Raw genomic sequence first — 23,087 nt, 5'->3', positions numbered from 1 at the left:
ATAAATGTAGTTTGTGCAATAAATAAATGTAATATGTGCATATGTGCAGTCTATAAAGTGGTATGTAGGATGTATAGTGTAAAGTAAGTGTAAAATGTGCCAGTGGTTAGAGTCCAAGATGGTTGCAGATAGTGCATGTTTAAAGGCAGATAGTGATGAACACATTGAAACAGGGTTATTATCTGTGCATCTTCCATCAGCATGCAGCTAAATCAGGCGCCTCTCAGCTCATAGACAGCAAACTTCGAAGGAAAAAAGGGACATTTAACAGTGTAAACAGATTAACAAAAAGTCAAACACATTGAGTATATAGTTAACCTACAACAGGTACAATTATCGTTGGTTGAACAGGTGGGGCCTATTGCAGTTTTGTATTCAGATATGGGAATCTTTTTAGTTTGTCCAACATAAACCAGATCACAGAGACATCTCCAGCATGTAGACAACATCTGTGCTGCTGCAGTTTATGAAGGATTTTATGGTGAATTTGTTTTACCTGTATGTGAAAAATAACATTTAAAACCCGTTATATAGTCTCTCTGTCAGTATTACAATGAACAGATGGCAAATAGGTCAAACAAAACAACACAGTTAAAAATATATTTCCAATCCAAATTTATTTATAAAGCACATTTAAAAACAACAAAAGTTGACCAAAGTGCTGTACATTATAGTCCCTGTTTAATAAATGCCACCACCTTCTTTTTCAATGGCAAGAAATTAGGAAAATGAATTGTAATTTAAATAGAACAATAGAATATAATTTATATACATTTTTGGCTTATTTTGATCAAGAGTACTGATGATTAATACGGCGCACTGTGTCTGAGTTAATGGCAGTGTTGTCTGGGGTCTTATAGGTTTTAAGAAGTTAAAAAATAGATCAAAATAGATGATAAACGTTGCACATTTTACATGTTGCCTTGGCCGTATGAAGAAAATCAACTTGATTTCATACATTTGCAGGCAGGTATGTTTTAAAATTTGGTGGAAGAACTAAAAGCCCGGTGCAGTCAATCATTCAATATCCTGTTGACTAGTTGCATGACGTCGATGAGAAAGCAAACTGTTGAATACAAGTTAATAAAAATGTCTATGTTCCATTAATTCAAAGGCTTACACACTGTTAATTATACATATATCAAAAATATGAATGTTTTATAGTATTTATAGTAGATTTCATCATGGACGGATTATGTGACATGGGCCCCCTGGACACAGACATAGTAAAGCCCCCCACCCCTACTACAAAAGGGCAAAACACCAAGACTGGAAGAGATACAAAACGACTGTGAACAACGCGGCCGTATCTTTGTAGTCATTTTGCGTCTCTTTACAGTTGCTTTGCGTCTATTTGCAGTCTGTTTGCGTCTTTTTACGTCTCTTTGCATCACTTTTCTCTGTCCATTGGTCCCCTAGGCCTGTGCCCGGTAGGCCCATTCAGTAATTCATCCATAAGTTTCATCTATTCACCAAGTAGTACCATCAATTGCAAGCAGAATATGAAAGGTGGCAACAAGTCTGTGATAAACAACAGTGAATCCTGCCTCAGATGCCTGGAAAGAAGTAGAACTTCTTTGTCAGAGTGCATCTGTCTTTGGTCGGCATCTGTCCTCCTTTCTGTCCTCCTGTCTGTCTAACAGAAAAATCTTCAAAGCGTAGCATGACCTGTGTGGTTGAAACAAACATTGTATGAAATTAAGCAAGACTAAGACTAATACAACAAGAGCATCATCATTACTGCTGATTATGTGGTGTTGTTGCCTCACTAACTGATATTACTTTCCACTTACTATTCGGAAAAGTTCCTCAATGTGTTCCTCACGTGCTAAGGTGAAAAATACATCAACGATGTACTGGATGAGAAAAGACCCATGAACCGTATGTCTATATGAGACAGTATCTGGAAGAAAAACATACAGGAAATATATTTTGTTTTTATTACATAAAGTAACTATTCTTAGCTGTTTTCAATGCAGATTAATGATATTAATCTTCATTGTGTTATGAGCTATGGAGTAAGATCTGATAACATTGAAGTTAACTAACCAGGGGTGCAGGAAAGAAGAGGCATGAAGTCTTTTTCTTTGATGGCAAATGGAAAAGCATCTTCCTCAATGTCGTCCATGTCATCTGGCTGTAGCGCATCATCACAGGCCACATCTTGTTCTGCACCATCTTTAACAAGCACTGGTCCTTTGTCCTCTGAAACACATGTCAGACTTTTAATACAGTGCATGAGAGCCTCGCTCACTTAAAGAGAACAAACAAATCTTTAGCAAACTCCTGAATTAATTCATGTTGATGTTTGTTGTATCTGTGAGAATAGATTGGGATCACCTTTTCTGCAGGCCTGGATGATGATGATCTTGGGTTTGTGCAGCAGCGCTGGGCAGTTCTCTGTGCCCAAGTGTTTGTAAAGGTTTTTGATTGGGAACACATCATCAGATTTCTCCTTTGTCCAGTCGACACCGAGGATAGTTCCCAGTTTCCCGTGAGACATGATAACCACCACCACACTGTCTGTCTCTCTGAGTTTCGGATGTTTAGAGAACCAAATTACAGCATCGTCAATTTGCTGTAAGAACACAAAAAGGCAGACATCAGTTACTGTATCACTAAATCAGCCACACAAAAAATGTTTGTTTTTTTAATTTCCCTTTTCATAAAAGTACCTTTCCTGTGAGGTTTGTGAATTTAAACACCTCGTATCTCAGACCTCTGAGCAGTTTCTCCATGTTCTCCTCGTCCTTCTCAGCTCCATTTCTGTTTGATGTCTCATCAGTAAACTTTATATTAGTGATTAGCAGGGCCTTACGATTCCGAATGGATTTTTCGGCCGCAGCGTAAACCTGAAAAACAAATTTAAAGGATAAAAGCATACCAAAAATGTACCTTATATCTGGAAATATACACATTGTAGACTTTATTAAGAAAACTATATTTTACTACTTGTTAAACAACACCTTTCTATCGAGGTGAGGAAAACTGAGATGTACAGGAACTAACTTAATACTCTTCATATGGCTTTTACAGTATGCATGACTAACATGGCTATCATTCAGTTTCATCTCCCAGAATTCCTTGGGGGTAGGGAGGAGCACGGTGGACCATTCCCGGTTCATCTGTGGCCCTGCAGCTTTCATCTGTGGCCCTGCAGCTTTCATCTGTGACTCTGCAGCTTTCATCTGTGGCCCTGCAGCTTTCATCTGTGGCTCTGCAGCTGGGAACAGCAAAACATTTCTATTCAAAACAATGTACTTCTCTTTGCATATAAACCTGTATTCATGACAGTGTCAAAATATAATATTAGTTGAATCAAAAAAAAAAAGAATATAGGTGAAATATGTCAGCTTACCTGGCTGAGCAGGTTCACCACAGGTCAGACCCAGTTTAGAGTAAAGCTCCGGGTCTCTGCTTTGAAGGTGAGCGATCATCTTCCTACTGGCTTTGTCTCCTTTCTTCATTACCGTGTCAATGAGATCGCGTGCCTTGTTTGTTGTGGTAGGGTTCCTCTCAAGTATCCAGTCTTTCTGGCCTTGATTAAAGACACCATCACCTAAAAGGTCGTCCAGGAGCTGCCTAAGCAGTTCATCCGTCACCCCTTCCACAAACTCTTTCCTCACTCTGAAAAGCTCCTTATCTAGAAGAGGCAACATAAATCACACAACTCAAAATGTTTTATTTCAACAGAGGTACTAACATTGAATAAGACATTAAAAATATATGTTATGTAGCATACCCTCATTGATATAAATGGGGTGGACAAAAAAATAGAGACACTGTGAGTATAACGCAATACAATTCAACAGCACCACAAACTACATCCTATAATGATCATAAACTTGGATCTACACCTCTAACATTTTTGACAAAAAGTGAACATTACAACATTGATGAAGGACTGTAGGCTGCATTAGTTTTAGCTAGGTGTACCAAATAAACTTGCAACTGAGTGTATAAAAAGGTTTTAGGAATTAGAAATTATTAATTGATAATCCATTAAGTGTTAACCAAGCATATATTAGTTTCACATTTCTAAATAGTGAGTTACAGGAATTCATGATGCATTACTTAAACCTGCAGTAGTCAGAATATTTTTGGCATCATTGGGCTAAAATTCCATTATGACCCTTCAGCGTATGGTAATTCAAGTGCTCTGAGAGAAAACTAGACTTCTGCACCTCCTCATGGCTCTGTTTTCGGGCTCTAAAAAAATCTTTGGCCAATCACAGGTCATTTCAGAGAGAGAGCGTTCCTATTGGCTGTTTATTCAAAGGAGTCAGCTGTCAATCACTCCCAAACTATTCTGTTACTGTAATGCCTATTTCTCATGTAAAATGTTTTCAGAAACATCTTGTAGTGTACTGTTTAGTTGTAAAATGAGAAAGTGTGCTCCGGCTGGTGGGCGGTGCTTGGTTTTTCCTCAACTGATCTCAACATGGCTGCCGGGTCACAAACTTTCTCATTTTGATCAAAGTACGTGAGTGATTGACAGCTGCTCAGAGATGGCAAGGCTCCAGCTATGCTCTGATTGGTTGTTTTCCTCCGGTCTGTGAAATCTTGCAGATGTCATCAGGAGCACCGGAGGACACAGAGGCACATGATTTATTTTCAGATTTCCTGTCTCATGCACTACTGTCAGGATATAGCGACCGCTTTATAAAAATAACTTTTAAATCAGATTTGCACCGATTCTACCCACTGCTGCTTTACCATGTGTATGTACACTTGTTGTGAAGTATTACTGTAAATCTATATGTTTTGAATATTTCCATATGCTTTCTAGTAGTTGAGCTCCACTACCATAAAAGGCTAAGCTGTGAGTAAAAGCTTATTGCCCTTCCTCTTCACACAGAGTAGAGAAGAAGCCACTCCCAGCTACAACCACGGTTTCCTTACTTCACTTTATAGTTTGCCAACTTGTTCCGAACAAAACACTGGACAGACTTTGAGCCAGCTATGAAAGTAATGTAAAACATATCACTTTGTCATTTTAACAAAAGTTTATCTTATGCAAAAAGCTTGTAGATTGAAATTGTGAAAGCCATCATATTATCTTTTACATCTAAATGGATTTAACAACAGAAAACATGAGCTGGCATGAGCGCCAGCAAAGTGATACTAAATACGTGGCACACACAACAATATACAGAATTATAAAAACTTTTTTTTTTTTTGACAGAGTTTGCAAAACAAAAGGAGAATAATGTTTTTATCCTCTCTCCTCCTCACCGCCCTCACAGCACAGACTACTTCAGCTCATGTAGATTTACACATGGTGGTAAAGTGGTATGGTTACTTGTAAAGTGCATTTAGACCCTGAACTCTTACCTGCCATTCCTCAAATCTCGAGTCACAGGTGTGTTGAAGAGAGAGAGAACTGAAGTCTGCAGGTTACAAGTGAAATCTCCCCAGTTTTTATCAACCTGTGTGCAGAGATTGGTGCGTAATGCCGATGCGTAGGCGTGACCAACTGTTTGAGATGATAACGATGTTTCCTGCTTTATGACAAACAGCCTCACCTACTTTATTCTACCAGTATGGCTACTATACGTACAGAGCTAAAGATCTGTATGACTGCTGCAGGCTAGCAGCCATCATCTGCACATCTTTGTGATATTAAACCATATTTGAAATAGTTGAGACTCTAACATAAGAAAAGATAAGATAAGATAAGATGAACCTTTATTAATCCCCGGAGTGAAATTCAGGCGTCAAAGCAGCAACATCAGCAAACAGAGTGAATCACAGGAGAGGTATGAAGGTATACAAAAAATTATAAAAACAATAGAGATATAAAAGATACAGAGTGAATGGGTGAACATAGTGTGTACAGTCCATCAATAAATAAATAAATGTAGTTTGTGCAATAAATAAATGTAATATGTGCATATGTGCAGTCTATAAAGTGGTATATAGGATGTATAGTGTAAAGTAAGTGTAAAGTGTGCCAGTGGTTAGAGTCCAAGATGGTTGCAGATAGTGCATGTTTAAAGGCAGATAGTGATGAACACATTGAAACAGGGTTATTATCTGTGCATCTTCCATCAGCATGCAGCTAAATCAGGCGCCTCTCAGCTCATAGACAGCAAACTTCGAAGGAAAAAAGGGACATTTAACAGTGTAAACAGATTAACAAAAAGGCAAACACATTGAGTATATAGTTAACCTACAACAGGTACAATTATCGTTGGTTGAACAGGTGGGGCCTATTGCAGTTTTGTATTCAGATATGGGAATCTTTTTAGTTTGTCCAACATAAACCAGATCACAGAGACATCTCCAGCATGTAGACAACATCTGTGCTGCTGCAGTTTATGAAGGATTTTATGGTGAATTTGTTTTACCTGTATGTGAAAAATAACATTTAAAACCCGTTATATAGTCTCCCTGTCAGTATTACAATGAACAGATGGCAAATAGGTCAAACAAAACAACACAGTTAAAAATATATTTCCAATCCAAATTTATTTATAAAGCACATTTAAAAACAACAAAAGTTGACCGAAGTGCTGTACATCATAGTCTCTGTTTAATAAATGCCACCACCTTCTTTTTCAATGGCAAGAAATTAGGAAAATGAATTGTAATTTAAATAGAACAATAGAATATAATTTATATACATTTTTGGCTTATTTTGATCAAGAGTACTGATGATTAATACGGCGCACTGTGTCTGAGTTAATGGCAGTGTTGTCTGGGGTCTTATAGGTTTTAAGAAGTTAAAAAATAGATCAAAATAGATGATAAACGTTGCACATTTTACATGTTGCCTTGGCCGTATGAAGAAAATCAACTTGATTTCATACATTTGCAGGCAGGTATGTTTTAAAATTTGGTGGAAGAACTAAAAGCCCGGTGCAGTCAATCATTCAATATCCTGTTGACTAGTTGCATGACGTCGATGAGAAAGCAAACTGTTGAATACAAGTTAATAAAAATGTCTATGTTCCATTAATTCAAAGGCTTACACACTGTTAATTATACATATATCAAAAATATGAATGTTTTATAGTATTTATAGTAGATTTCATCATGGAAGGATTATGTGACATGGGCCCCCTGGACACAGACATAGTAAAGCCCCCCACCCCTACTACAAAAGGGCAAAACACCAAGACTGGAAGAGATACAAAACGACTGTGAACAACGCGGCCGTATCTTTGTAGTCATTTTGCGTCTCTTTACAGTTGCTTTGCGTCTATTTGCAGTCTGTTTGCGTCTTTTTACGTCTCTTTGCATCACTTTTCTCTGTTCATTGGTCCCCTAGGCCTGTGCCCGGTAGGCCCATTCAGTAATTCATCCATAAGTTTCATCTATTCACCAAGTAGTACCATCAATTGCAAGCAGAATATGAAAGGTGGCAACAAGTCTGTGATAAACAACAGTGAATCCTGCCTCAGATGCCTGGAAAGAAGTAGAACTTCTTTGTCAGAGTGCATCTGTCTTTGGTCGGCATCTGTCCTCCTTTCTGTCCTCCTGTCTGTCTAACAGAAAAATCTTCAAAGCGTAGCATGACCTGTGTGGTTGAAACAAACATTGTATGAAATTAAGCAAGACTAAGACTAATACAACAAGAGCATCATCATTACTGCTGATTATGTGGTGTTGTTGCCTCACTAACTGATATTACTTTCCACTTACTATTCGGAAAAGTTCCTCAATGTGTTCCTCACGTGCTAAGGTGAAAAATACATCAACGATGTACTGGATGAGAAAAGACCCATGAACCGTATGTCTATATGAGACAGTATCTGGAAGAAAAACATACAGGAAATATATTTTGTTTTTATTACATGAAGTAACTATTCTTAGCTGTTTTCAATGCAGATTAATGATATTAATCTTCATTGTGTTATGAGCTATGGAGTAAGATCTGATAACATTGAAGTTAACTAACCAGGGGTGCAGGAAAGAAGAGGCATGAAGTCTTTTTCTTTGATGGCAAATGGAAAAGCATCTTCCTCAATGTCGTCCATGTCATCTGGCTGTAGCGCATCATCACAGGCCACATCTTGTTCTGCACCATCTTTAACAAGCACTGGTCCTTTGTCCTCTGAAACACATGTCAGACTTTTAATACAGTGCATGAGAGCCTCGCTCACTTAAAGAGAACAAACAAATCTTTAGCAAACTCCTGAATTAATTCATGTTGATGTTTGTTGTATCTGTGAGAATAGATTGGGATCACCTTTTCTGCAGGCCTGGATGATGATGATCTTGGGTTTGTGCAGCAGCGCTGGGCAGTTCTCTGTGCCCAAGTGTTCGTAAAGGTTTTTGATTGGGAACACATCATCAGATTTCTCCTTTGTCCAGTCGACACCGAGGATAGTTCCCAGTTTCCCGTGAGACATGATAACCACCACCACACTGTCTGTCTCTCTGAGTTTCGGATGTTTAGAGAACCAAATTACAGTATCGTCAATTTGCTGTAAGAACACAAAAAGGCAGACATCAGTTACTGTATCACTAAATCAGCCACACAAAAAATGTTTGTTTTTTAATTTCCCTTTTCATAAAAGTACCTTTCCTGTGAGGTTTGTGAATTTAAACACCTCGTATCCCAGACCTGTGAGCAGTTTCTCCATGTTCTCCTCGTCCTTCTCAGCTCCATTTCTGTTTGATGTCTCATCAGTAAACTTTATATTAGTGATTAGCAGGGCCTTACGATTCCGAATGGATTTTTCGGCCGCAGCGTAAACCTGAAAAACAAATTTAAAGGATAAAAGCATACCAAAAATGTACCTTATATCTGGAAATATACACATTGTAGACTTTATTAAGAAAACTATATTTTACTACTTGTTAAACAACACCTTTCTATCGAGGTGAGGAAAACTGAGATGTACAGGAACTAACTTAATACTCTTCATATGGCTTTTACAGTATGCATGACTAACATGGCTATCATTCAGTTTCATCTCCCAGAATTCCTTGGGGGTAGGGAGGAGCACGGTGGACCATTCCCGGTTCATCTGTGGCCCTGCAGCTTTCATCTGTGGCCCTGCAGCTTTCATCTGTGACTCTGCAGCTTTCATCTGTGGCCCTGCAGCTTTCATCTGTGGCTCTGCAGCTGGGAACAGCAAAACATTTCTATTCAAAACAATGTACTTCTCTTTGCGTATAAACCTGTATTCATGACAGTGTCAAAATATAATATTAGTTGAATCAAAAAAAAAAAGAATATAGGTGAAATATGTCAGCTTACCTGGCTGAGCAGGTTCACCACAGGTCAGACCCAGTTTAGAGTAAAGCTCCGGGTCTCTGCTTTGAAGGTGAGCGATCATCTTCCTACTGGCTTTGTCTCCTTTCTTCATTACCGTGTCAATGAGATCGCGTGCCTTGTTTGTTGTGGTAGGGTTCCTCTCAAGTATCCAGTCTTTCTGGCCTTGATTAAAGACACCATCACCTAAAAGGTCGTCCAGGAGCTGCCTAAGCAGTTCATCCGTCACCCCTTCCACAAACTCTTTCCTCACTCTGAAAAGCTCCTTATCTAGAAGAGGCAACATAAATCACACAACTCAAAATGTTTTATTTCAACAGAGGTACTAACATTGAATAAGACATTAAAAATATATGTTATGTAGCATACCCTCATTGATATAAATGGGGTGGACAAAAAAATAGAGACACTGTGAGTATAACGCAATACAATTCAACAGCACCACAAACTACATCCTATAATGATCATAAACTTGGATCTACACCTCTAACATTTTTGACAAAAAGTGAACATTACAACATTGATGAAGGACTGTAGGCTGCATTAGTTTTAGCTAGGTGTACCAAATAAACTTGCAACTGAGTGTATAAAAAGGTTTTAGGAATTAGAAATTATTAATTGATAATCCATTAAGTGTTAACCAAGCATATATTAGTTTCACATTTCTAAATAGTGAGTTACAGGAATTCATGATGCATTACTTAAACCTGCAGTAGTCAGAATATTTTTGGCATCATTGGGCTAAAATTCCATTATGACCCTTCAGCGTATGGTAATTCAAGTGCTCTGAGAGAAAACTAGACTTCTGCACCTCCTCATGGCTCTGTTTTCGGGCTCTAAAAAAATCTTTGGCCAATCACAGGTCATTTCAGAGAGAGAGCGTTCCTATTGGCTGTTTATTCAACGGAGTCAGCTGTCAATCACTCCCAAATTATTCTGTTACTGTAATGCCTATTTCTCATGTAAAATGTTTTCAGAAACATCTTGTAGTGTACTGTTTAGTTGTAAAATGAGAAAGTGTGCTCCGGCTGGTGGGCGGTGCTTGGTTTTTCCTCAACTGATCTCAACATGGCTGCCGGGTCACAAACTTTCTCATTTTGATCAAAGTACGTGAGTGATTGACAGCTGCTCAGAGATGGCAAGGCTCCAGCTATGCTCTGATTGGTTGTTTTCCTCCGGTCTGTGAAATCTTGCAGATGTCATCAGGAGCACCGGAGGACACAGAGGCACATGATTTATTTTCAGATTTCCTGTCTCATGCACTACTGTCAGGATATAGCGACCGCTTTATAAAAATAACTTTTAAATCAGATTTGCACCGATTCTACCCACTGCTGCTTTACCATGTGTATGTACACTTGTTGTGAAGTATTACTGTAAATCTGTATGTTTTGAATATTTCCATATGCTTTCTAGTAGTTGAGCTCCACTACCATAAAAGGCTAAACTGTGAGTAAAAGCTTATTGCCCTTCCTCTTCACACAGAGTAGAGAAGAAGCCACTCCCAGCTACAACCACGGTTTCCTTACTTCACTTTATAGTTTGCCAACTTGTTCCGAACAAAACACTGGACAGACTTTGAGCCAGCTATGAAAGTAATGTAAAACATATCACTTTGTCATTTTAACAAAAGTTTATCTTATGCAAAAAGCTTGTAGATTGAAATTGTGAAAGCCATCATATTATCTTTTACATCTAAATGGATTTAACAACAGAAAACATGAGCTGGCATGAGCGCCAGCAAAGTGATACTAAATACGTGGCACACACAACAATATACAGAATTATAAAAACTTTTTTTTTTTTGACAGAGTTTGCAAAATGAAAGGAGAATAATGTTTTTAACCTCTCTCCTCCTCACCGCCCTCACAGCACAGACTACTTCAGCTCATGTAGATTTACACATGGTGGTAAAGTGGTATGGTTACTTGTAAAGTGCATTTAGACCCTGAACTCTTACCTGCCATTCCTCAAATCTCGAGTCACAGGTGTGTTGAAGAGAGAGAGAACTGAAGTCTGCAGGTTACAAGTGAAATCTCCCCAGTTTTTATCAACCTGTGTGCAGAGATTGGTGCGTAATGCCGATGCGTAGGCGTGACCAACTGTTTGAGATGATAACGATGTTTCCTGCTTTATGACAAACAGCCTCACCTACTTTATTCTACCAGTATGGCTACTATACGTACAGAGCTAAAGATCTGTATGACTGCTGCAGGCTAGCAGCCATCATCTGCACATCTTTGTGATATTAAACCATATTTGAAATAGTTGAGACTAACATAAGAAAAGATAAGATAAGATAAGATGAACCTTTATTAATCCCCGGAGTGAAATTCAGGTGTCAAAGCAGCAACATCAGCAAACAGAGTGAAACACAGGAGAGGTATGAAGGTATACAAAAAATGATAAAAACAACAATAGAGATATAAAAGATACAGAGTGAATGGGTGAACATAGTGTGTGCAGTCCATCAATAAATAAATAAATGTAGTTTGTGCAATAAATAAATGTAATATGTGCATATGTGCAGTCTATAAAGTGGTATGTAGGATGTATAGTGTAAAGTAAGTGTAAAATGTGCCAGTGGTTAGAGTCCAAGATGGTTGCAGATAGTGCATGTTTAAAGGCAGATAGTGATGAACACATTGAAACAGGGTTATTATCTGTGCATCTTCCATCAGCATGCAGCTAAATCAGGCGCCTCTCAGCTCATAGACAGCAAACTTCGAAGGAAAAAAGGGACATTTAACAGTGTAAACAGATTAACAAAAAGGCAAACACATTGAGTATATAGTTAACCTACAACAGGTACAATTATCGTTGGTTGAACAGGTGGGGCCTATTGCAGTTTTGTATTCAGATATGGGAATCTTTTTAGTTTGTCCAACATAAACCAGATCACAGAGACATCTCCAGCATGTAGACAACATCTGTGCTGCTGCAGTTTATGAAGGATTTTATGGTGAATTTGTTTTACCTGTATGTGAAAAATAACATTTAAAACCCGTTATATAGTCTCTCTGTCAGTATTACAATGAACAGATGGCAAATAGGTCAAACAAAACAACACAGTTAAAAATATATTTCCAATCCAAATTTATTTATAAAGCACATTTAAAAACAACAAAAGTTGACCGAAGTGCTGTACATCATAGTCTCTGTTTAATAAATGCCACCACCTTCTTTTTCAATGGCAAGAAATTAGGAAAATGAATTGTAATTTAAATAGAACAATAGAATATAATTTATATACATTTTTGGCTTATTTTGATCAAGAGTACTGATGATTAATACGGCGCACTGTGTCTGAGTTAATGGCAGTGTTGTCTGGGGTCTTATAGGTTTTAAGAAGTTAAAAAATAGATCAAAATAGATGATAAACGTTGCACATTTTACATGTTGCCTTGGCCGTATGAAGAAAATCAACTTGATTTCATACATTTGCAGGCAGGTATGTTTTAAAATTTGGTGGAAGAACTAAAAGCCCGGTGCAGTCAATCATTCAATATCCTGTTGACTAGTTGCATGACGTCGATGAGAAAGCAAACTGTTGAATACAAGTTAATAAAAATGTCTATGTTCCATTAATTCAAAGGCTTACACACTGTTAATTATACATATATCAAAAATATGAATGTTTTATAGTATTTATAGTAGATTTCATCATGGACGGATTATGTGACATGGGCCCCCTGGACACAGACATAGTAAAGCCCCCCACCCCTACTACAAAAGGGCAAAACACCAAGACTGGAAGAGATACAAAACGACTGTGAACAACGCGGCCGTATCTTTGTAGTCATTTTGCGTCTCTTTACAGTTGCTTTGCGTCTATTTGCAGTCTGTTTGCGTCTTTTTACGTCTCTTTGCATCACTTTTCTCTGTCCATTGGTCCCCTAGGCCTGTGCCCGGTAGGCCCATTCAGTAATTCATCCATAAGTTTCATCTATTCACCAAGTAGTACCATCAATTGCAAGCAGAATATGAAAGGTGGCAACAAGTCTGTGATAAACAACAGTGAATCCTGCCTCAGATGCCTGGAAAGAAGTAGAACTTCTTTGTCAGAGTGCATCTGTCTTTGGTCGGCATCTGTCCTCCTTTCTGTCCTCCTGTCTGTCTAACAGAAAAATCTTCAAAGCGTAGCATGACCTGTGTGGTTGAAACAAACATTGTATGAAATTAAGCAAGACTAAGACTAATACAACAAGAGCATCATCATTACTGCTGATTATGTGGTGTTGTTGCCTCACTAACTGATATTACTTTCCACTTACTATTCGGAAAAGTTCCTCAATGTGTTCCTCACGTGCTAAGGTGAAAAATACATCAACGATGTACTGGATGAGAAAAGACCCATGAACCGTATGTCTATATGAGACAGTATCTGGAAGAAAAACATACAGGAAATATATTTTGTTTTTATTACATAAAGTAACTATTCTTAGCTGTTTTCAATGCAGATTAATGATATTAATCTTCATTGTGTTATGAGCTATGGAGTAAGATCTGATAACATTGAAGTTAACTAACCAGGGGTGCAGGAAAGAAGAGGCATGAAGTCTTTTTCTTTGATGGCAAATGGAAAAGCATCTTCCTCAATGTCGTCCATGTCATCTGGCTGTAGCGCATCATCACAGGCCACATCTTGTTCTGCACCATCTTTAACAAGCACTGGTCCTTTGTCCTCTGAAACACATGTCAGACTTTTAATACAGTGCATGAGAGCCTCGCTCACTTAAAGAGAACAAACAAATCTTTAGCAAACTCCTGAATTAATTCATGTTGATGTTTGTTGTATCTGTGAGAATAGATTGGGATCACCTTTTCTGCAGGCCTGGATGATGATGATCTTGGGTTTGTGCAGCAGCGCTGGGCAGTTCTCTGTGCCCAAGTGTTTGTAAAGGTTTTTGATTGGGAACACATCATCAGATTTCTCCTTTGTCCAGTCGACACCGAGGATAGTTCCCAGTTTCCCGTGAGACATGATAACCACCACCACACTGTCTGTCTCTCTGAGTTTCGGATGTTTAGAGAACCAAATTACAGTATCGTCAATTTGCTGTAAGAACACAAAAAGGCAGACATCAGTTACTGTATCACTAAATCAGCCACACAAAAAATGTTTGTTTTTTTAATTTCCCTTTTCATAAAAGTACCTTTCCTGTGAGGTTTGTGAATTTAAACACCTCGTATCCCAGACCTGTGAGCAGTTTCTCCATGTTCTCCTCGTCCTTCTCAGCTCCATTTCTGTTTGATGTCTCATCAGTAAACTTTATATTAGTGATTAGCAGGGCCTTACGATTCCGAATGGATTTTTCGGCCGCAGCGTAAACCTGAAAAACAAATTTAAAGGATAAAAGCATACCAAAAATGTACCTTATATCTGGAAATATACACATTGTAGACTTTATTAAGAAAACTATATTTTACTACTTGTTAAACAACACCTTTCTATCGAGGTGAGGAAAACTGAGATGTACAGGAACTAACTTAATACTCTTCATATGGCTTTTACAGTATGCATGACTAACATGGCTATCATTCAGTTTCATCTCCCAGAATTCCTTGGGGGTAGGGAGGAGCACGGTGGACCATTCCCGGTTCATCTGTGGCCCTGCAGCTTTCATCTGTGGCCCTGCAGCTTTCATCTGTGACTCTGCAGCTTTCATCTGTGGCTCTGCAGCTGGGAACAGCAAAACATTTCTATTCAAAACAATGTACTTCTCTTTGCATATAAACCTGTATTCATGACAGTGTCAAAATATAATATTAGTTGAATCAAAAAAAAAAAGAATATAGGTGAAATATGTCAGCTTACCTGGCTGAGCAGGTTCACCACAGGTCAGACCCAGTTTAGAGTAAAGCTCCGGGTCTCTGCTTTGAAGGTGAGCGATCATCTTCCTACTGGCTTTGTCTCCTTTCTTCATTACCGTGTCAATGAGATCGCGTGCCTTGTTTGTTGTGGTAGGGTTCCTCTCAAGTATCCAGTCTTTCTGGCCTTGATTAAAGACACCATCACCTAAAAGGTCGTCCAGGAGCTGCCTAAGCAGTTCATCCGTCACCCCTTCCACAAACTCTTTCCTCACTCTGAAAAGCTCCTTATCTAGAAGAGGCAACATAAATCACACAACTCAAAATGTTTTATTTCAACAGAGGTACTAACATTGAATAAGACATTAAAAATATATGTTATGTAGCATACCCTCATTGATATAAATGGGGTGGACAAAAAAATAGAGACACTGTGAGTATAACGCAATACAATTCAACAGCACCACAAACTACATCCTATAATGATCATAAACTTGGATCTACACCTCTAACATTTTTGACAAAAAGTGAACATTACAACATTGATGAAGGACTGTAGGCTGCATTAGTTTTAGCTAGGTGTACCAAATAAACTTGCAACTGAGTGTATAAAAAGGTTTTAGGAATTAGAAATTATTAATTGATAATCCATTAAGTGTTAACCAAGCATATATTAGTTTCACATTTCTAAATAGTGAGTTACAGGAATTCATGATGCATTACTTAAACCTGCAGTAGTCAGAATATTTTTGGCATCATTGGGCTAAAATTCCATTATGACCCTTCAGCGTATGGTAATTCAAGTGCTCTGAGAGAAAACTAGACTTCTGCACCTCCTCATGGCTCTGTTTTCGGGCTCTAAAAAAATCTTTGGCCAATCACAGGTCATTTCAGAGAGAGAGCGTTCCTATTGGCTGTTTATTCAAAGGAGTCAGCTGTCAATCACTCCCAAACTATTCTGTTACTGTAATGCCTATTTCTCATGTAAAATGTTTTCAGAAACATCTTGTAGTGTACTGTTTAGTTGTAAAATGAGAAAGTGTGCTCCGGCTGGTGGGCGGTGCTTGGTTTTTCCTCAACTGATCTCAACATGGCTGCCGGGTCACAAACTTTCTCATTTTGATCAAAGTACGTGAGTGATTGACAGCTGCTCAGAGATGGCAAGGCTCCAGCTATGCTCTGATTGGTTGTTTTCCTCCGGTCTGTGAAATCTTGCAGATGTCATCAGGAGCACCGGAGGACACAGAGGCACATGATTTATTTTCAGATTTCCTGTCTCATGCACTACTGTCAGGATATAGCGACCGCTTTATAAAAATAACTTTTAAATCAGATTTGCACCGATTCTACCCACTGCTGCTTTACCATGTGTATGTACACTTGTTGTGAAGTATTACTGTAAATCTGTATGTTTTGAATATTTCCATATGCTTTCTAGTAGTTGAGCTCCACTACCATAAAAGGCTAAACTGTGAGTAAAAGCTTATTGCCCTTCCTCTTCACACAGAGTAGAGAAGAAGCCACTCCCAGCTACAACCACGGTTTCCTTACTTCACTTTATAGTTTGCCAACTTGTTCCGAACAAAACACTGGACAGACTTTGAGCCAGCTATGAAAGTAATGTAAAACATATCACTTTGTCATTTTAACAAAAGTTTATCTTATGCAAAAAGCTTGTAGATTGAAATTGTGAAAGCCATCATATTATCTTTTACATCTAAATGGATTTAACAACAGAAAACATGAGCTGGCATGAGCGCCAGCAAAGTGATACTAAATACGTGGCACACACAACAATATACAGAATTATAAAAACTTTTTTTTTTTTGACAGAGTTTGCAAAATGAAAGGAGAATAATGTTTTTAACCTCTCTCCTCCTCACCGCCCTCACAGCACAGACTACTTCAGCTCATGTAGATTTACGCATGGTGGTAAAGTGGTATGGTTACTTGTAAAGTGCATTTAGACCCTGAACTCTTACCTGCCATTCCTCAAATCTCGAGTCACAGGTGTGTTGAAGAGAGAGAGAACTGAAGTCTGCAGGTTACAAGTGAAATCTCCCCAGTTTTTATCAACCTGTGTGCAGAGATTGGTGCGTAATGCCGATGCGTAGGCGTGACCAACTGGTTGAGATGATAACGATGTTTCCTGCTTTATGACAAACAGCCTCACCTACTTTATTCTACCAGTATGGCTACTATACGTACAGAGCTAAAGATCTGTATGACTGCTGCAGGCTAGCAGCCATCATCTGCACATCTTTGTGATATTAAACCATATTTGAAATAGTTGAGACTCTAACATAAGAAAAGATAAGATAAGATAAGATGAACCTTTATTAATCCCCGGAGTGAAATTCAGGCGTCAAAGCAGCAACATCAGCAAACAGAGTGAAACACAGGAGAGGTATGAAGGTATACAAAAAATGATAAAAACAACAATAGAGATATAAAAGATACAGAGTGAATGGGTGAACATAGTGTGTGCAGTCCATCAATAAATAAATAAATGTAGTTTGTGCAATAAATAAATGTAATATGTGCATATGTGCAGTCTATAAAGTGGTATGTAGGATGTATAGTGTAAAGTAAGTGTAAAATGTGCCAGTGGTTAGAGTCCAAGATGGTTGCAGATAGTGCATGTTTAAAGGCAGATAGTGATGAACACATTGAAACAGGGTTATTATCTGTGCATCTTCCATCAGCATGCAGCTAAATCAGGGCGCCTCTCAGCTCATAGACAGCAAACTTCGAAGGAAAAAAGGGACATTTAACAGTGTAAACAGATTAACAAAAAGTCAAACACATTGAGTATATAGTTAACCTACAACAGGTACAATTATCGTTGGTTGAACAGGTGGGGCCTATTGCAGTTTTGTATTCAGATATGGGAATCTTTTTAGTTTGTCCAACATAAACCAGATCACAGAGACATCTCCAGCATGTAGACAACATCTGTGCTGCTGCAGTTTATGAAGGATTTTATGGTGAATTTGTTTTACCTGTATGTGAAAAATAACATTTAAAACCCGTTATATAGTCTCTCTGTCAGTATTACAATGAACAGATGGCAAATAGGTCAAACAAAACAACACAGTTAAAAATATATTTCCAATCCAAATTTATTTATAAAGCACATTTAAAAACAACAAAAGTTGACCGAAGTGCTGTACATTATAGTCCCTGTTTAATAAATGCCACCACCTTCTTTTGAATAGCAGGAAATTAGGAAAATTAATTGTAATTTAAATAGAACAATAGAATATAATTTATATACATTTTTGGCTTATTTTGATCAAGAGTACTGATGATTAATACGGCGCACTGTGTCTGAGTTAATGGCAGTGTTGTCTGGGGTCTTATAGGTTTTAAGAAGTTAAAAAATACATAAAAATAGATAATAAACGTTGCACATTTTACATGTTGCCTTGGCCGTATGAAGAAAAATCAACCTGATTTCATACATTTGCAGGCAGGTATGTTTTAAAATTTGGTGGAAGAACTAAAAGCCCGGTGCAGGCAATCATTCAATATCCTGTTGACTAGTTGCATGACGTCGATGAGAAAGCAAACTGTTGAATACAAGTTAATTAAAATGTCTATGTTCCATTAATTCAAAGGCTTACACACTGTTAATTATACATATAACAAAAATATGAATGTTTTATAGTATTTATAGTAGTTTTCATCATGGACGGATTATGTGACATGGGCCCCCTGGACACAGACATAGTAAAGCCCCCCACCACTACTCCAAAAGGGCAAAACACCAAGACTGGAAGAGATACAAAACGACTGTGAACAACGCGTGCATATCTTTGCAGTCGTTTTGCATCTCTTTGCAGTTGCTTTGTGTCTATTTGCAGTCTGTGAACAGTGAATCCTGCCTCAGATGCCTGGAAAGAAGTAGAAGTCCTTTGTCAGAGTGACTCTGTCTTTGGTCGGCATCTGTCTTCTGTTTTGAATGGAAAAATCTTCAAAGCGTCGCATGACCTGTGTGGTTGAAACAAACATTGTATGAAATTAAGCAAGACTAAGACTAATACAACAAGAGCATCATCTTTACTGCTGATTATGTGGTGTTGTTGTCTCACAAACTGAAATTACTTTCCACTTACTCTTTTGAAAAGTTTCTCAATCTCTTCCTTGTGTGCGAAGGTGAAAAATACATCAACGATGTACTGGATGAGTAAAGACCCATTAACCGGATCTCTATATGAGACAGTGTCTGGAAGAAAAACATACAGAAAATACATTTTGGTTTTATTACATGAAGTAACTATTCTTAGCTGTTTTCAATGCAGATTAATGATATTAATCTTCATTGTGTTATGAGCTATATAATAAGTTCTGATAAACATCGAAGTTAACTAACCAGGGGTGCAGGAAAGAAGAGAAATGAAGTCTTTCTCTTTGTTTACAAATTCCAAAGTATCTTCCTCAATGTCGTCAATGTCACCTGGCTGTTGCACATCATCACAGGCCACATCTTGGCCTGCACCATCTTTAACAAGCACTGATCCTTTGTCCCCTGAAACACATGTCAAACTTTTAATACAGTGCATGAGAGCCTCGCTCACTTAAAGAGAACAAACAAATCATTAGCAAACTCCTGAATTAATTCATGTTGATGTTTGTTGTATCTGTGAGAATAGATTGGGATCACCTCCTCTGCAGGCCTGGATGATGATGATCTTGGGTTTGTGCAGCAGCGCTGGGCAGTTCTCTGTGCCCAAGTGTTCGTAAAGGTTATTGATGGGGAACTCATCATCAGATTTCTCCTTTGTCCAGTTGACACCGAGGACAGCTCCGAGTTTCCCGTGAGACATGATAACCACCACCACACTGTCTGTCTCTCTGAGTTTCGGATGTTTAGAGAACCGAATTACAGCATCGTCAATTTGCTGTAAGAACACAAAAAGGTAGACATCAGTTACTGTATCACTAAATCAGCCACACAATAAATGTTTTTGTTTTTATTTCCCTTTTTATAAAAGTACCTTTCCTGTGAGGTTTGTGTATTTCACCACCTCGTATCCCAGACCTATGAGCAGTTTCTCCGTGTTCTCCTCGTCCTTCTCAGCTCCATTTCTGTTTAATCTCTTAACAGTAAACTTTATATTAGTGATTAGCAGGGCCACACGATTCCTAATGGATTTTTCGGCCGCAGGGTAAACCTGAAAAACAAATTTAAAGGAAAAAAGTATAACAAAAATGTACCTTAAATCTGGAAATATACACATTGTAGACTTTATTAAGAAAACTATATTTTACTACTTGTTAAACAACACCTTTCTATCGAGGTGAGGAAAGCTGAGATGTACAGGAACTAACTTAATACTCTTTATATGGCTTTTACAGTATGCATGACTAACATCGCTATCATTCAGTTTCTTCTCCCAGAATTCCTTGGGGGTACGGAGGAGCGCGGTGGACCATTCCTGTTTCATCTGTGGCCCTGCAGCTTTCATCTGTGGCTCTGAAGCTTTCATCTGTGGCTCTGCAGCTGGGAACAGCAAAACATTTCTATTCAAAACAATGTACTTCTCTTTGCGTATAAACCTGTATTCATGACAGTGTCAAAATATAATATTAGTTTGAATTAAAAAAAAAGAATATAGGTGAAATATGTCAGCTTACCTGGCTGAGCAGGTTCACCACAGGTCAGACCCAGTTCAGAGTAAAGCATCAGGTCTCTGCTGTGAAGGTGAGCGATCAACATCCTGCAGGCTTTTTCTCCTTTCCTCCTCACCATGTCAATGAGACCGCGAGCTTTGTCTGCTCTGTTACTGTTCTCCTCAAGTATCGAGTCTTTCTGGCCGTCATTCAAGACACCATCGCCTAAAAGGTCGTCCAGGAGCTCCTTAAGCAGTGCGTTCGACACCTTTTCCACAAACTTACTCCTCACTCTGGCAAGCTCCTTATCTAGAAGAGGCAATATAAATCACACAACTCAAAATGTTTTATTTCAACAGAGGTACTAACATTGAATAAGACATTAAAAATATATGTTATGTAGCATACCCTCATTGATATAAATGGGGTGGACAAAAAAATAGAGACACCTGTGAGTATAAGGCAATACAATTCAACAGCACCATAAACTACAAAAAGTGACCATTACAACATTAATGAAGTTTGATTTACTGCAGGACTGTAGACTGCATTAGTTTAGCTAGGTGTACCAAATTAACTGGCAACTGAGTGTATAAAAAGGTTTTAGCAACTAAAAATGATTAGTTGATAATCCATTAAATGTTAACTAAGCATATATTAGTTTCACATTTCTAAATAGTGAGTTACAGGAATTCATGATACTTCCTGCATTGTACATTACTTAAACCTGCAGTAGGCAGAATATTTTTGGGCATCATTGGGTAAAATTGAGATAATAACCTTGCAGTAGATGGTAATTCAAGTGCTCTGAGAGATACTTGCTGCTCCTCCTCATGGCTCTGTTTTCACGCTTTAAAAAATCTAGCCCGTGACGGGAGACTTTAGCCAATCCCAGGTCATTTCAGAGAGAGAGAGCGTTCCTATTGGCTGTTTATTCAACGGAGTCAGCTGTCAATCACTCCCAAACTATTCTGTTACTGTAATGCCTATTTCTCATGTAAAATGTTTTCAGAAACATCTTGTAGTGTACTGTTTAGATGTAAAATGAGAAAGTGTGCTCCGGCTGGTGGGCGGTGCTTGGTATTTCCTCAACTGATCTCAACATTGCGGCCGGGTCGCAAACTTTCTCATTTTGATCAAAGTACGTGAGTGATTGACAGCTGCTCAGAGACGGCAAGGCTCCAGCTATGCTCTGATTGGTTGTTTTCCTCCGGTCTGTGAAATCTTGCAGATGTCATTAGGAGCACCGGAGGACACAGAGGCACATGATTTATTTTCAGATTTCCTGTCTCATGCACTACTGTCAGGATATAGCGACCGCTTTATAAAAATAACTTTTAAATCAGATTTGCACCGATTCTACCCACTGCTGCTTTACCATGTATATGTACCCTTGTTGTGAAGTATTACTGTAAATCTATATGTTTTGAATATTTCCATATGCTTTCTAGTAGTTGAGCTCCACTACCATAAAAGGCTAAGCTGTGAGTAAAAGCTTATTGCCCTTCCTCTTCACACAGAGTAGAGAAGAAGCCACTCCCAGCTACAACCACGGTTTCCTTACTTCACTTTATAGTTTGCCAACTTGTTCCGAACAAAACACTGGACAGACTTTGAGCCAGCTATGAAAGTAATGTAAAACATATCACTTTGTCATTTTAACAAAAGTTTATCTTATGCAAAAAGCTTGTAGATTGAAATTGTGAAAGCCATCATATTATCTTTTACATCTAAATGGATTTAACAACAGAAAACATGAGCTGGCATGAGCGCCAGCAAAGTGAAACTAAAAACGTGGCACACACAACAATATACAGAATTATAAAAACTTTTTTTTTTTTTGACAGAGTTTGCAAAATGAAAGGAGAATAATGTTTTTAACCTCTCTCCTCCTCACCGCCCTCACAGCACAGACTACTTCAGCTCATGTAGATTTACACATGGTGGTAAAGTGGTATGGTTACTTGTAAAGTGCATTTAGACCCTGAACTCTTACCTGCCATTCCTCAAATCTCGAGTCACAGGTGTGTTGAAGAGAGAGAGAACTGAAGTCTGCAGGTTACAAGTGAAATCTCCCCAGTTGTTATCAACTTGTGCGCAGAGACTGGTGCGTAATGCCAATGCTTAGGCGTGACCCACTGTTTGAGATGATAACGATGTTTCCTGCTTTATGACAAACAGCCAGTATGGATACGAACAGAGCTAAAGGTCTGTATGACTGCTGCAGGCTAGCAGCCATCATCTGCACATCTTTGTGATATTAAACCATATTTGAAATAGTAATATAAAAAATAATAGATTCATGTATACAGATGTATACAGATTCATGTATTCACAGATTCATGTATTCACAGAAATACATGAATCTGTGCAATATTAATACACTGAATGTGAGTACCTCTCTCTGTGCAATATATCCTTGATGCAATATACA

General features: G+C 38.3%; 4 protein-coding genes across 13 annotated transcripts in view; all 4 read right to left on the bottom strand.

The window, feature by feature from the left end:
* LOC119491066 (caspase-1-like) overlaps positions 1-22,829 on the bottom strand; it is a 33,352-nt gene extending 10,523 nt beyond the window's left edge. Inside the window, exons 1-8 of one of the 2 annotated variants that reach the window (XM_037774685.1) lie at positions 22,650-22,829; positions 20,678-20,962; positions 20,413-20,543; positions 20,038-20,214; positions 19,704-19,941; positions 19,413-19,568; positions 19,156-19,265; positions 18,934-19,030 (exon numbers count right to left, since the gene is read on the bottom strand). In XM_037774685.1, the coding sequence (XP_037630613.1) occupies positions 18,934-19,030; positions 19,156-19,265; positions 19,413-19,568; positions 19,704-19,941; positions 20,038-20,214; positions 20,413-20,543; positions 20,678-20,962; positions 22,650-22,656 (1,201 nt within the window). In that variant the 5' untranslated portion in view covers positions 22,657-22,829. Of the gene's footprint in view, positions 1-18,134; positions 19,031-19,155; positions 19,266-19,412; positions 19,569-19,703; positions 19,942-20,037; positions 20,215-20,412; positions 20,544-20,677; positions 20,963-22,649 lie in introns of those variants that run through there. The other variant, XM_037774686.1, reaches the window with a different exon arrangement.
* LOC119491062 (caspase-1-like) lies at positions 1,165-5,490 on the bottom strand. 4 transcript variants are annotated; one of them, XM_037774672.1, is made up of 8 exons: positions 5,335-5,490; positions 3,359-3,643; positions 3,051-3,223; positions 2,676-2,852; positions 2,341-2,578; positions 2,050-2,205; positions 1,794-1,903; positions 1,165-1,668 (listed from the first exon to the last, which is right to left on the bottom strand). In XM_037774672.1, exons 1-8 carry the CDS (start codon positions 5,339-5,341, stop codon positions 1,549-1,551), a joined length of 1,266 nt encoding a protein of 421 aa, XP_037630600.1. In that variant the 5' UTR covers positions 5,342-5,490; the 3' UTR covers positions 1,165-1,548. The 4 variants fall into 4 exon arrangements, with proteins under 4 accessions (XP_037630600.1, XP_037630601.1, XP_037630602.1 ...); XM_037774673.1 differs by having other exon boundaries at positions 3,051-3,217; XM_037774674.1 differs by having other exon boundaries at positions 3,051-3,202.
* LOC119491061 (caspase-1-like) lies at positions 7,019-11,342 on the bottom strand. 4 transcript variants are annotated; one of them, XM_037774667.1, is made up of 8 exons: positions 11,187-11,342; positions 9,212-9,496; positions 8,904-9,076; positions 8,529-8,705; positions 8,195-8,432; positions 7,904-8,059; positions 7,648-7,757; positions 7,019-7,522 (listed from the first exon to the last, which is right to left on the bottom strand). In XM_037774667.1, exons 1-8 carry the CDS (start codon positions 11,191-11,193, stop codon positions 7,403-7,405), a joined length of 1,266 nt encoding a protein of 421 aa, XP_037630595.1. In that variant the 5' UTR covers positions 11,194-11,342; the 3' UTR covers positions 7,019-7,402. The 4 variants fall into 4 exon arrangements, with proteins under 4 accessions (XP_037630595.1, XP_037630597.1, XP_037630598.1 ...); XM_037774669.1 differs by having other exon boundaries at positions 8,904-9,070; XM_037774670.1 differs by having other exon boundaries at positions 8,904-9,055.
* On the bottom strand, positions 12,872-17,165 carry LOC119491063 (caspase-1-like). 3 transcript variants are annotated; one of them, XM_037774677.1, is made up of 8 exons: positions 17,020-17,165; positions 15,045-15,329; positions 14,758-14,903; positions 14,383-14,559; positions 14,048-14,285; positions 13,757-13,912; positions 13,501-13,610; positions 12,872-13,375 (listed from the first exon to the last, which is right to left on the bottom strand). In XM_037774677.1, the coding sequence occupies exons 1-8, from the start codon at positions 17,024-17,026 to the stop codon at positions 13,256-13,258; spliced, it is 1,239 nt and encodes a 412-aa protein (XP_037630605.1). In that variant the 5' UTR covers positions 17,027-17,165; the 3' UTR covers positions 12,872-13,255. The 3 variants fall into 3 exon arrangements, with proteins under 3 accessions (XP_037630605.1, XP_037630604.1, XP_037630606.1); XM_037774676.1 differs by having other exon boundaries at positions 14,758-14,909; positions 17,020-17,163; XM_037774678.1 differs by having other exon boundaries at positions 14,758-14,888; positions 17,020-17,163.
* Positions 22,830-23,087: the final 258 nt, after the last annotated feature.

The sequence above is a fragment of the Sebastes umbrosus genome, chromosome 7 (genome assembly GCF_015220745.1).
Source record: "Sebastes umbrosus isolate fSebUmb1 chromosome 7, fSebUmb1.pri, whole genome shotgun sequence".
In the NCBI taxonomy this organism is placed as follows: Eukaryota; Metazoa; Chordata; class Actinopteri; order Perciformes; family Sebastidae; genus Sebastes; species Sebastes umbrosus.
The sequence above is the reverse complement of the archived record's forward strand: the minus strand, read 5'-3'. Positions and strand labels throughout refer to the sequence as shown.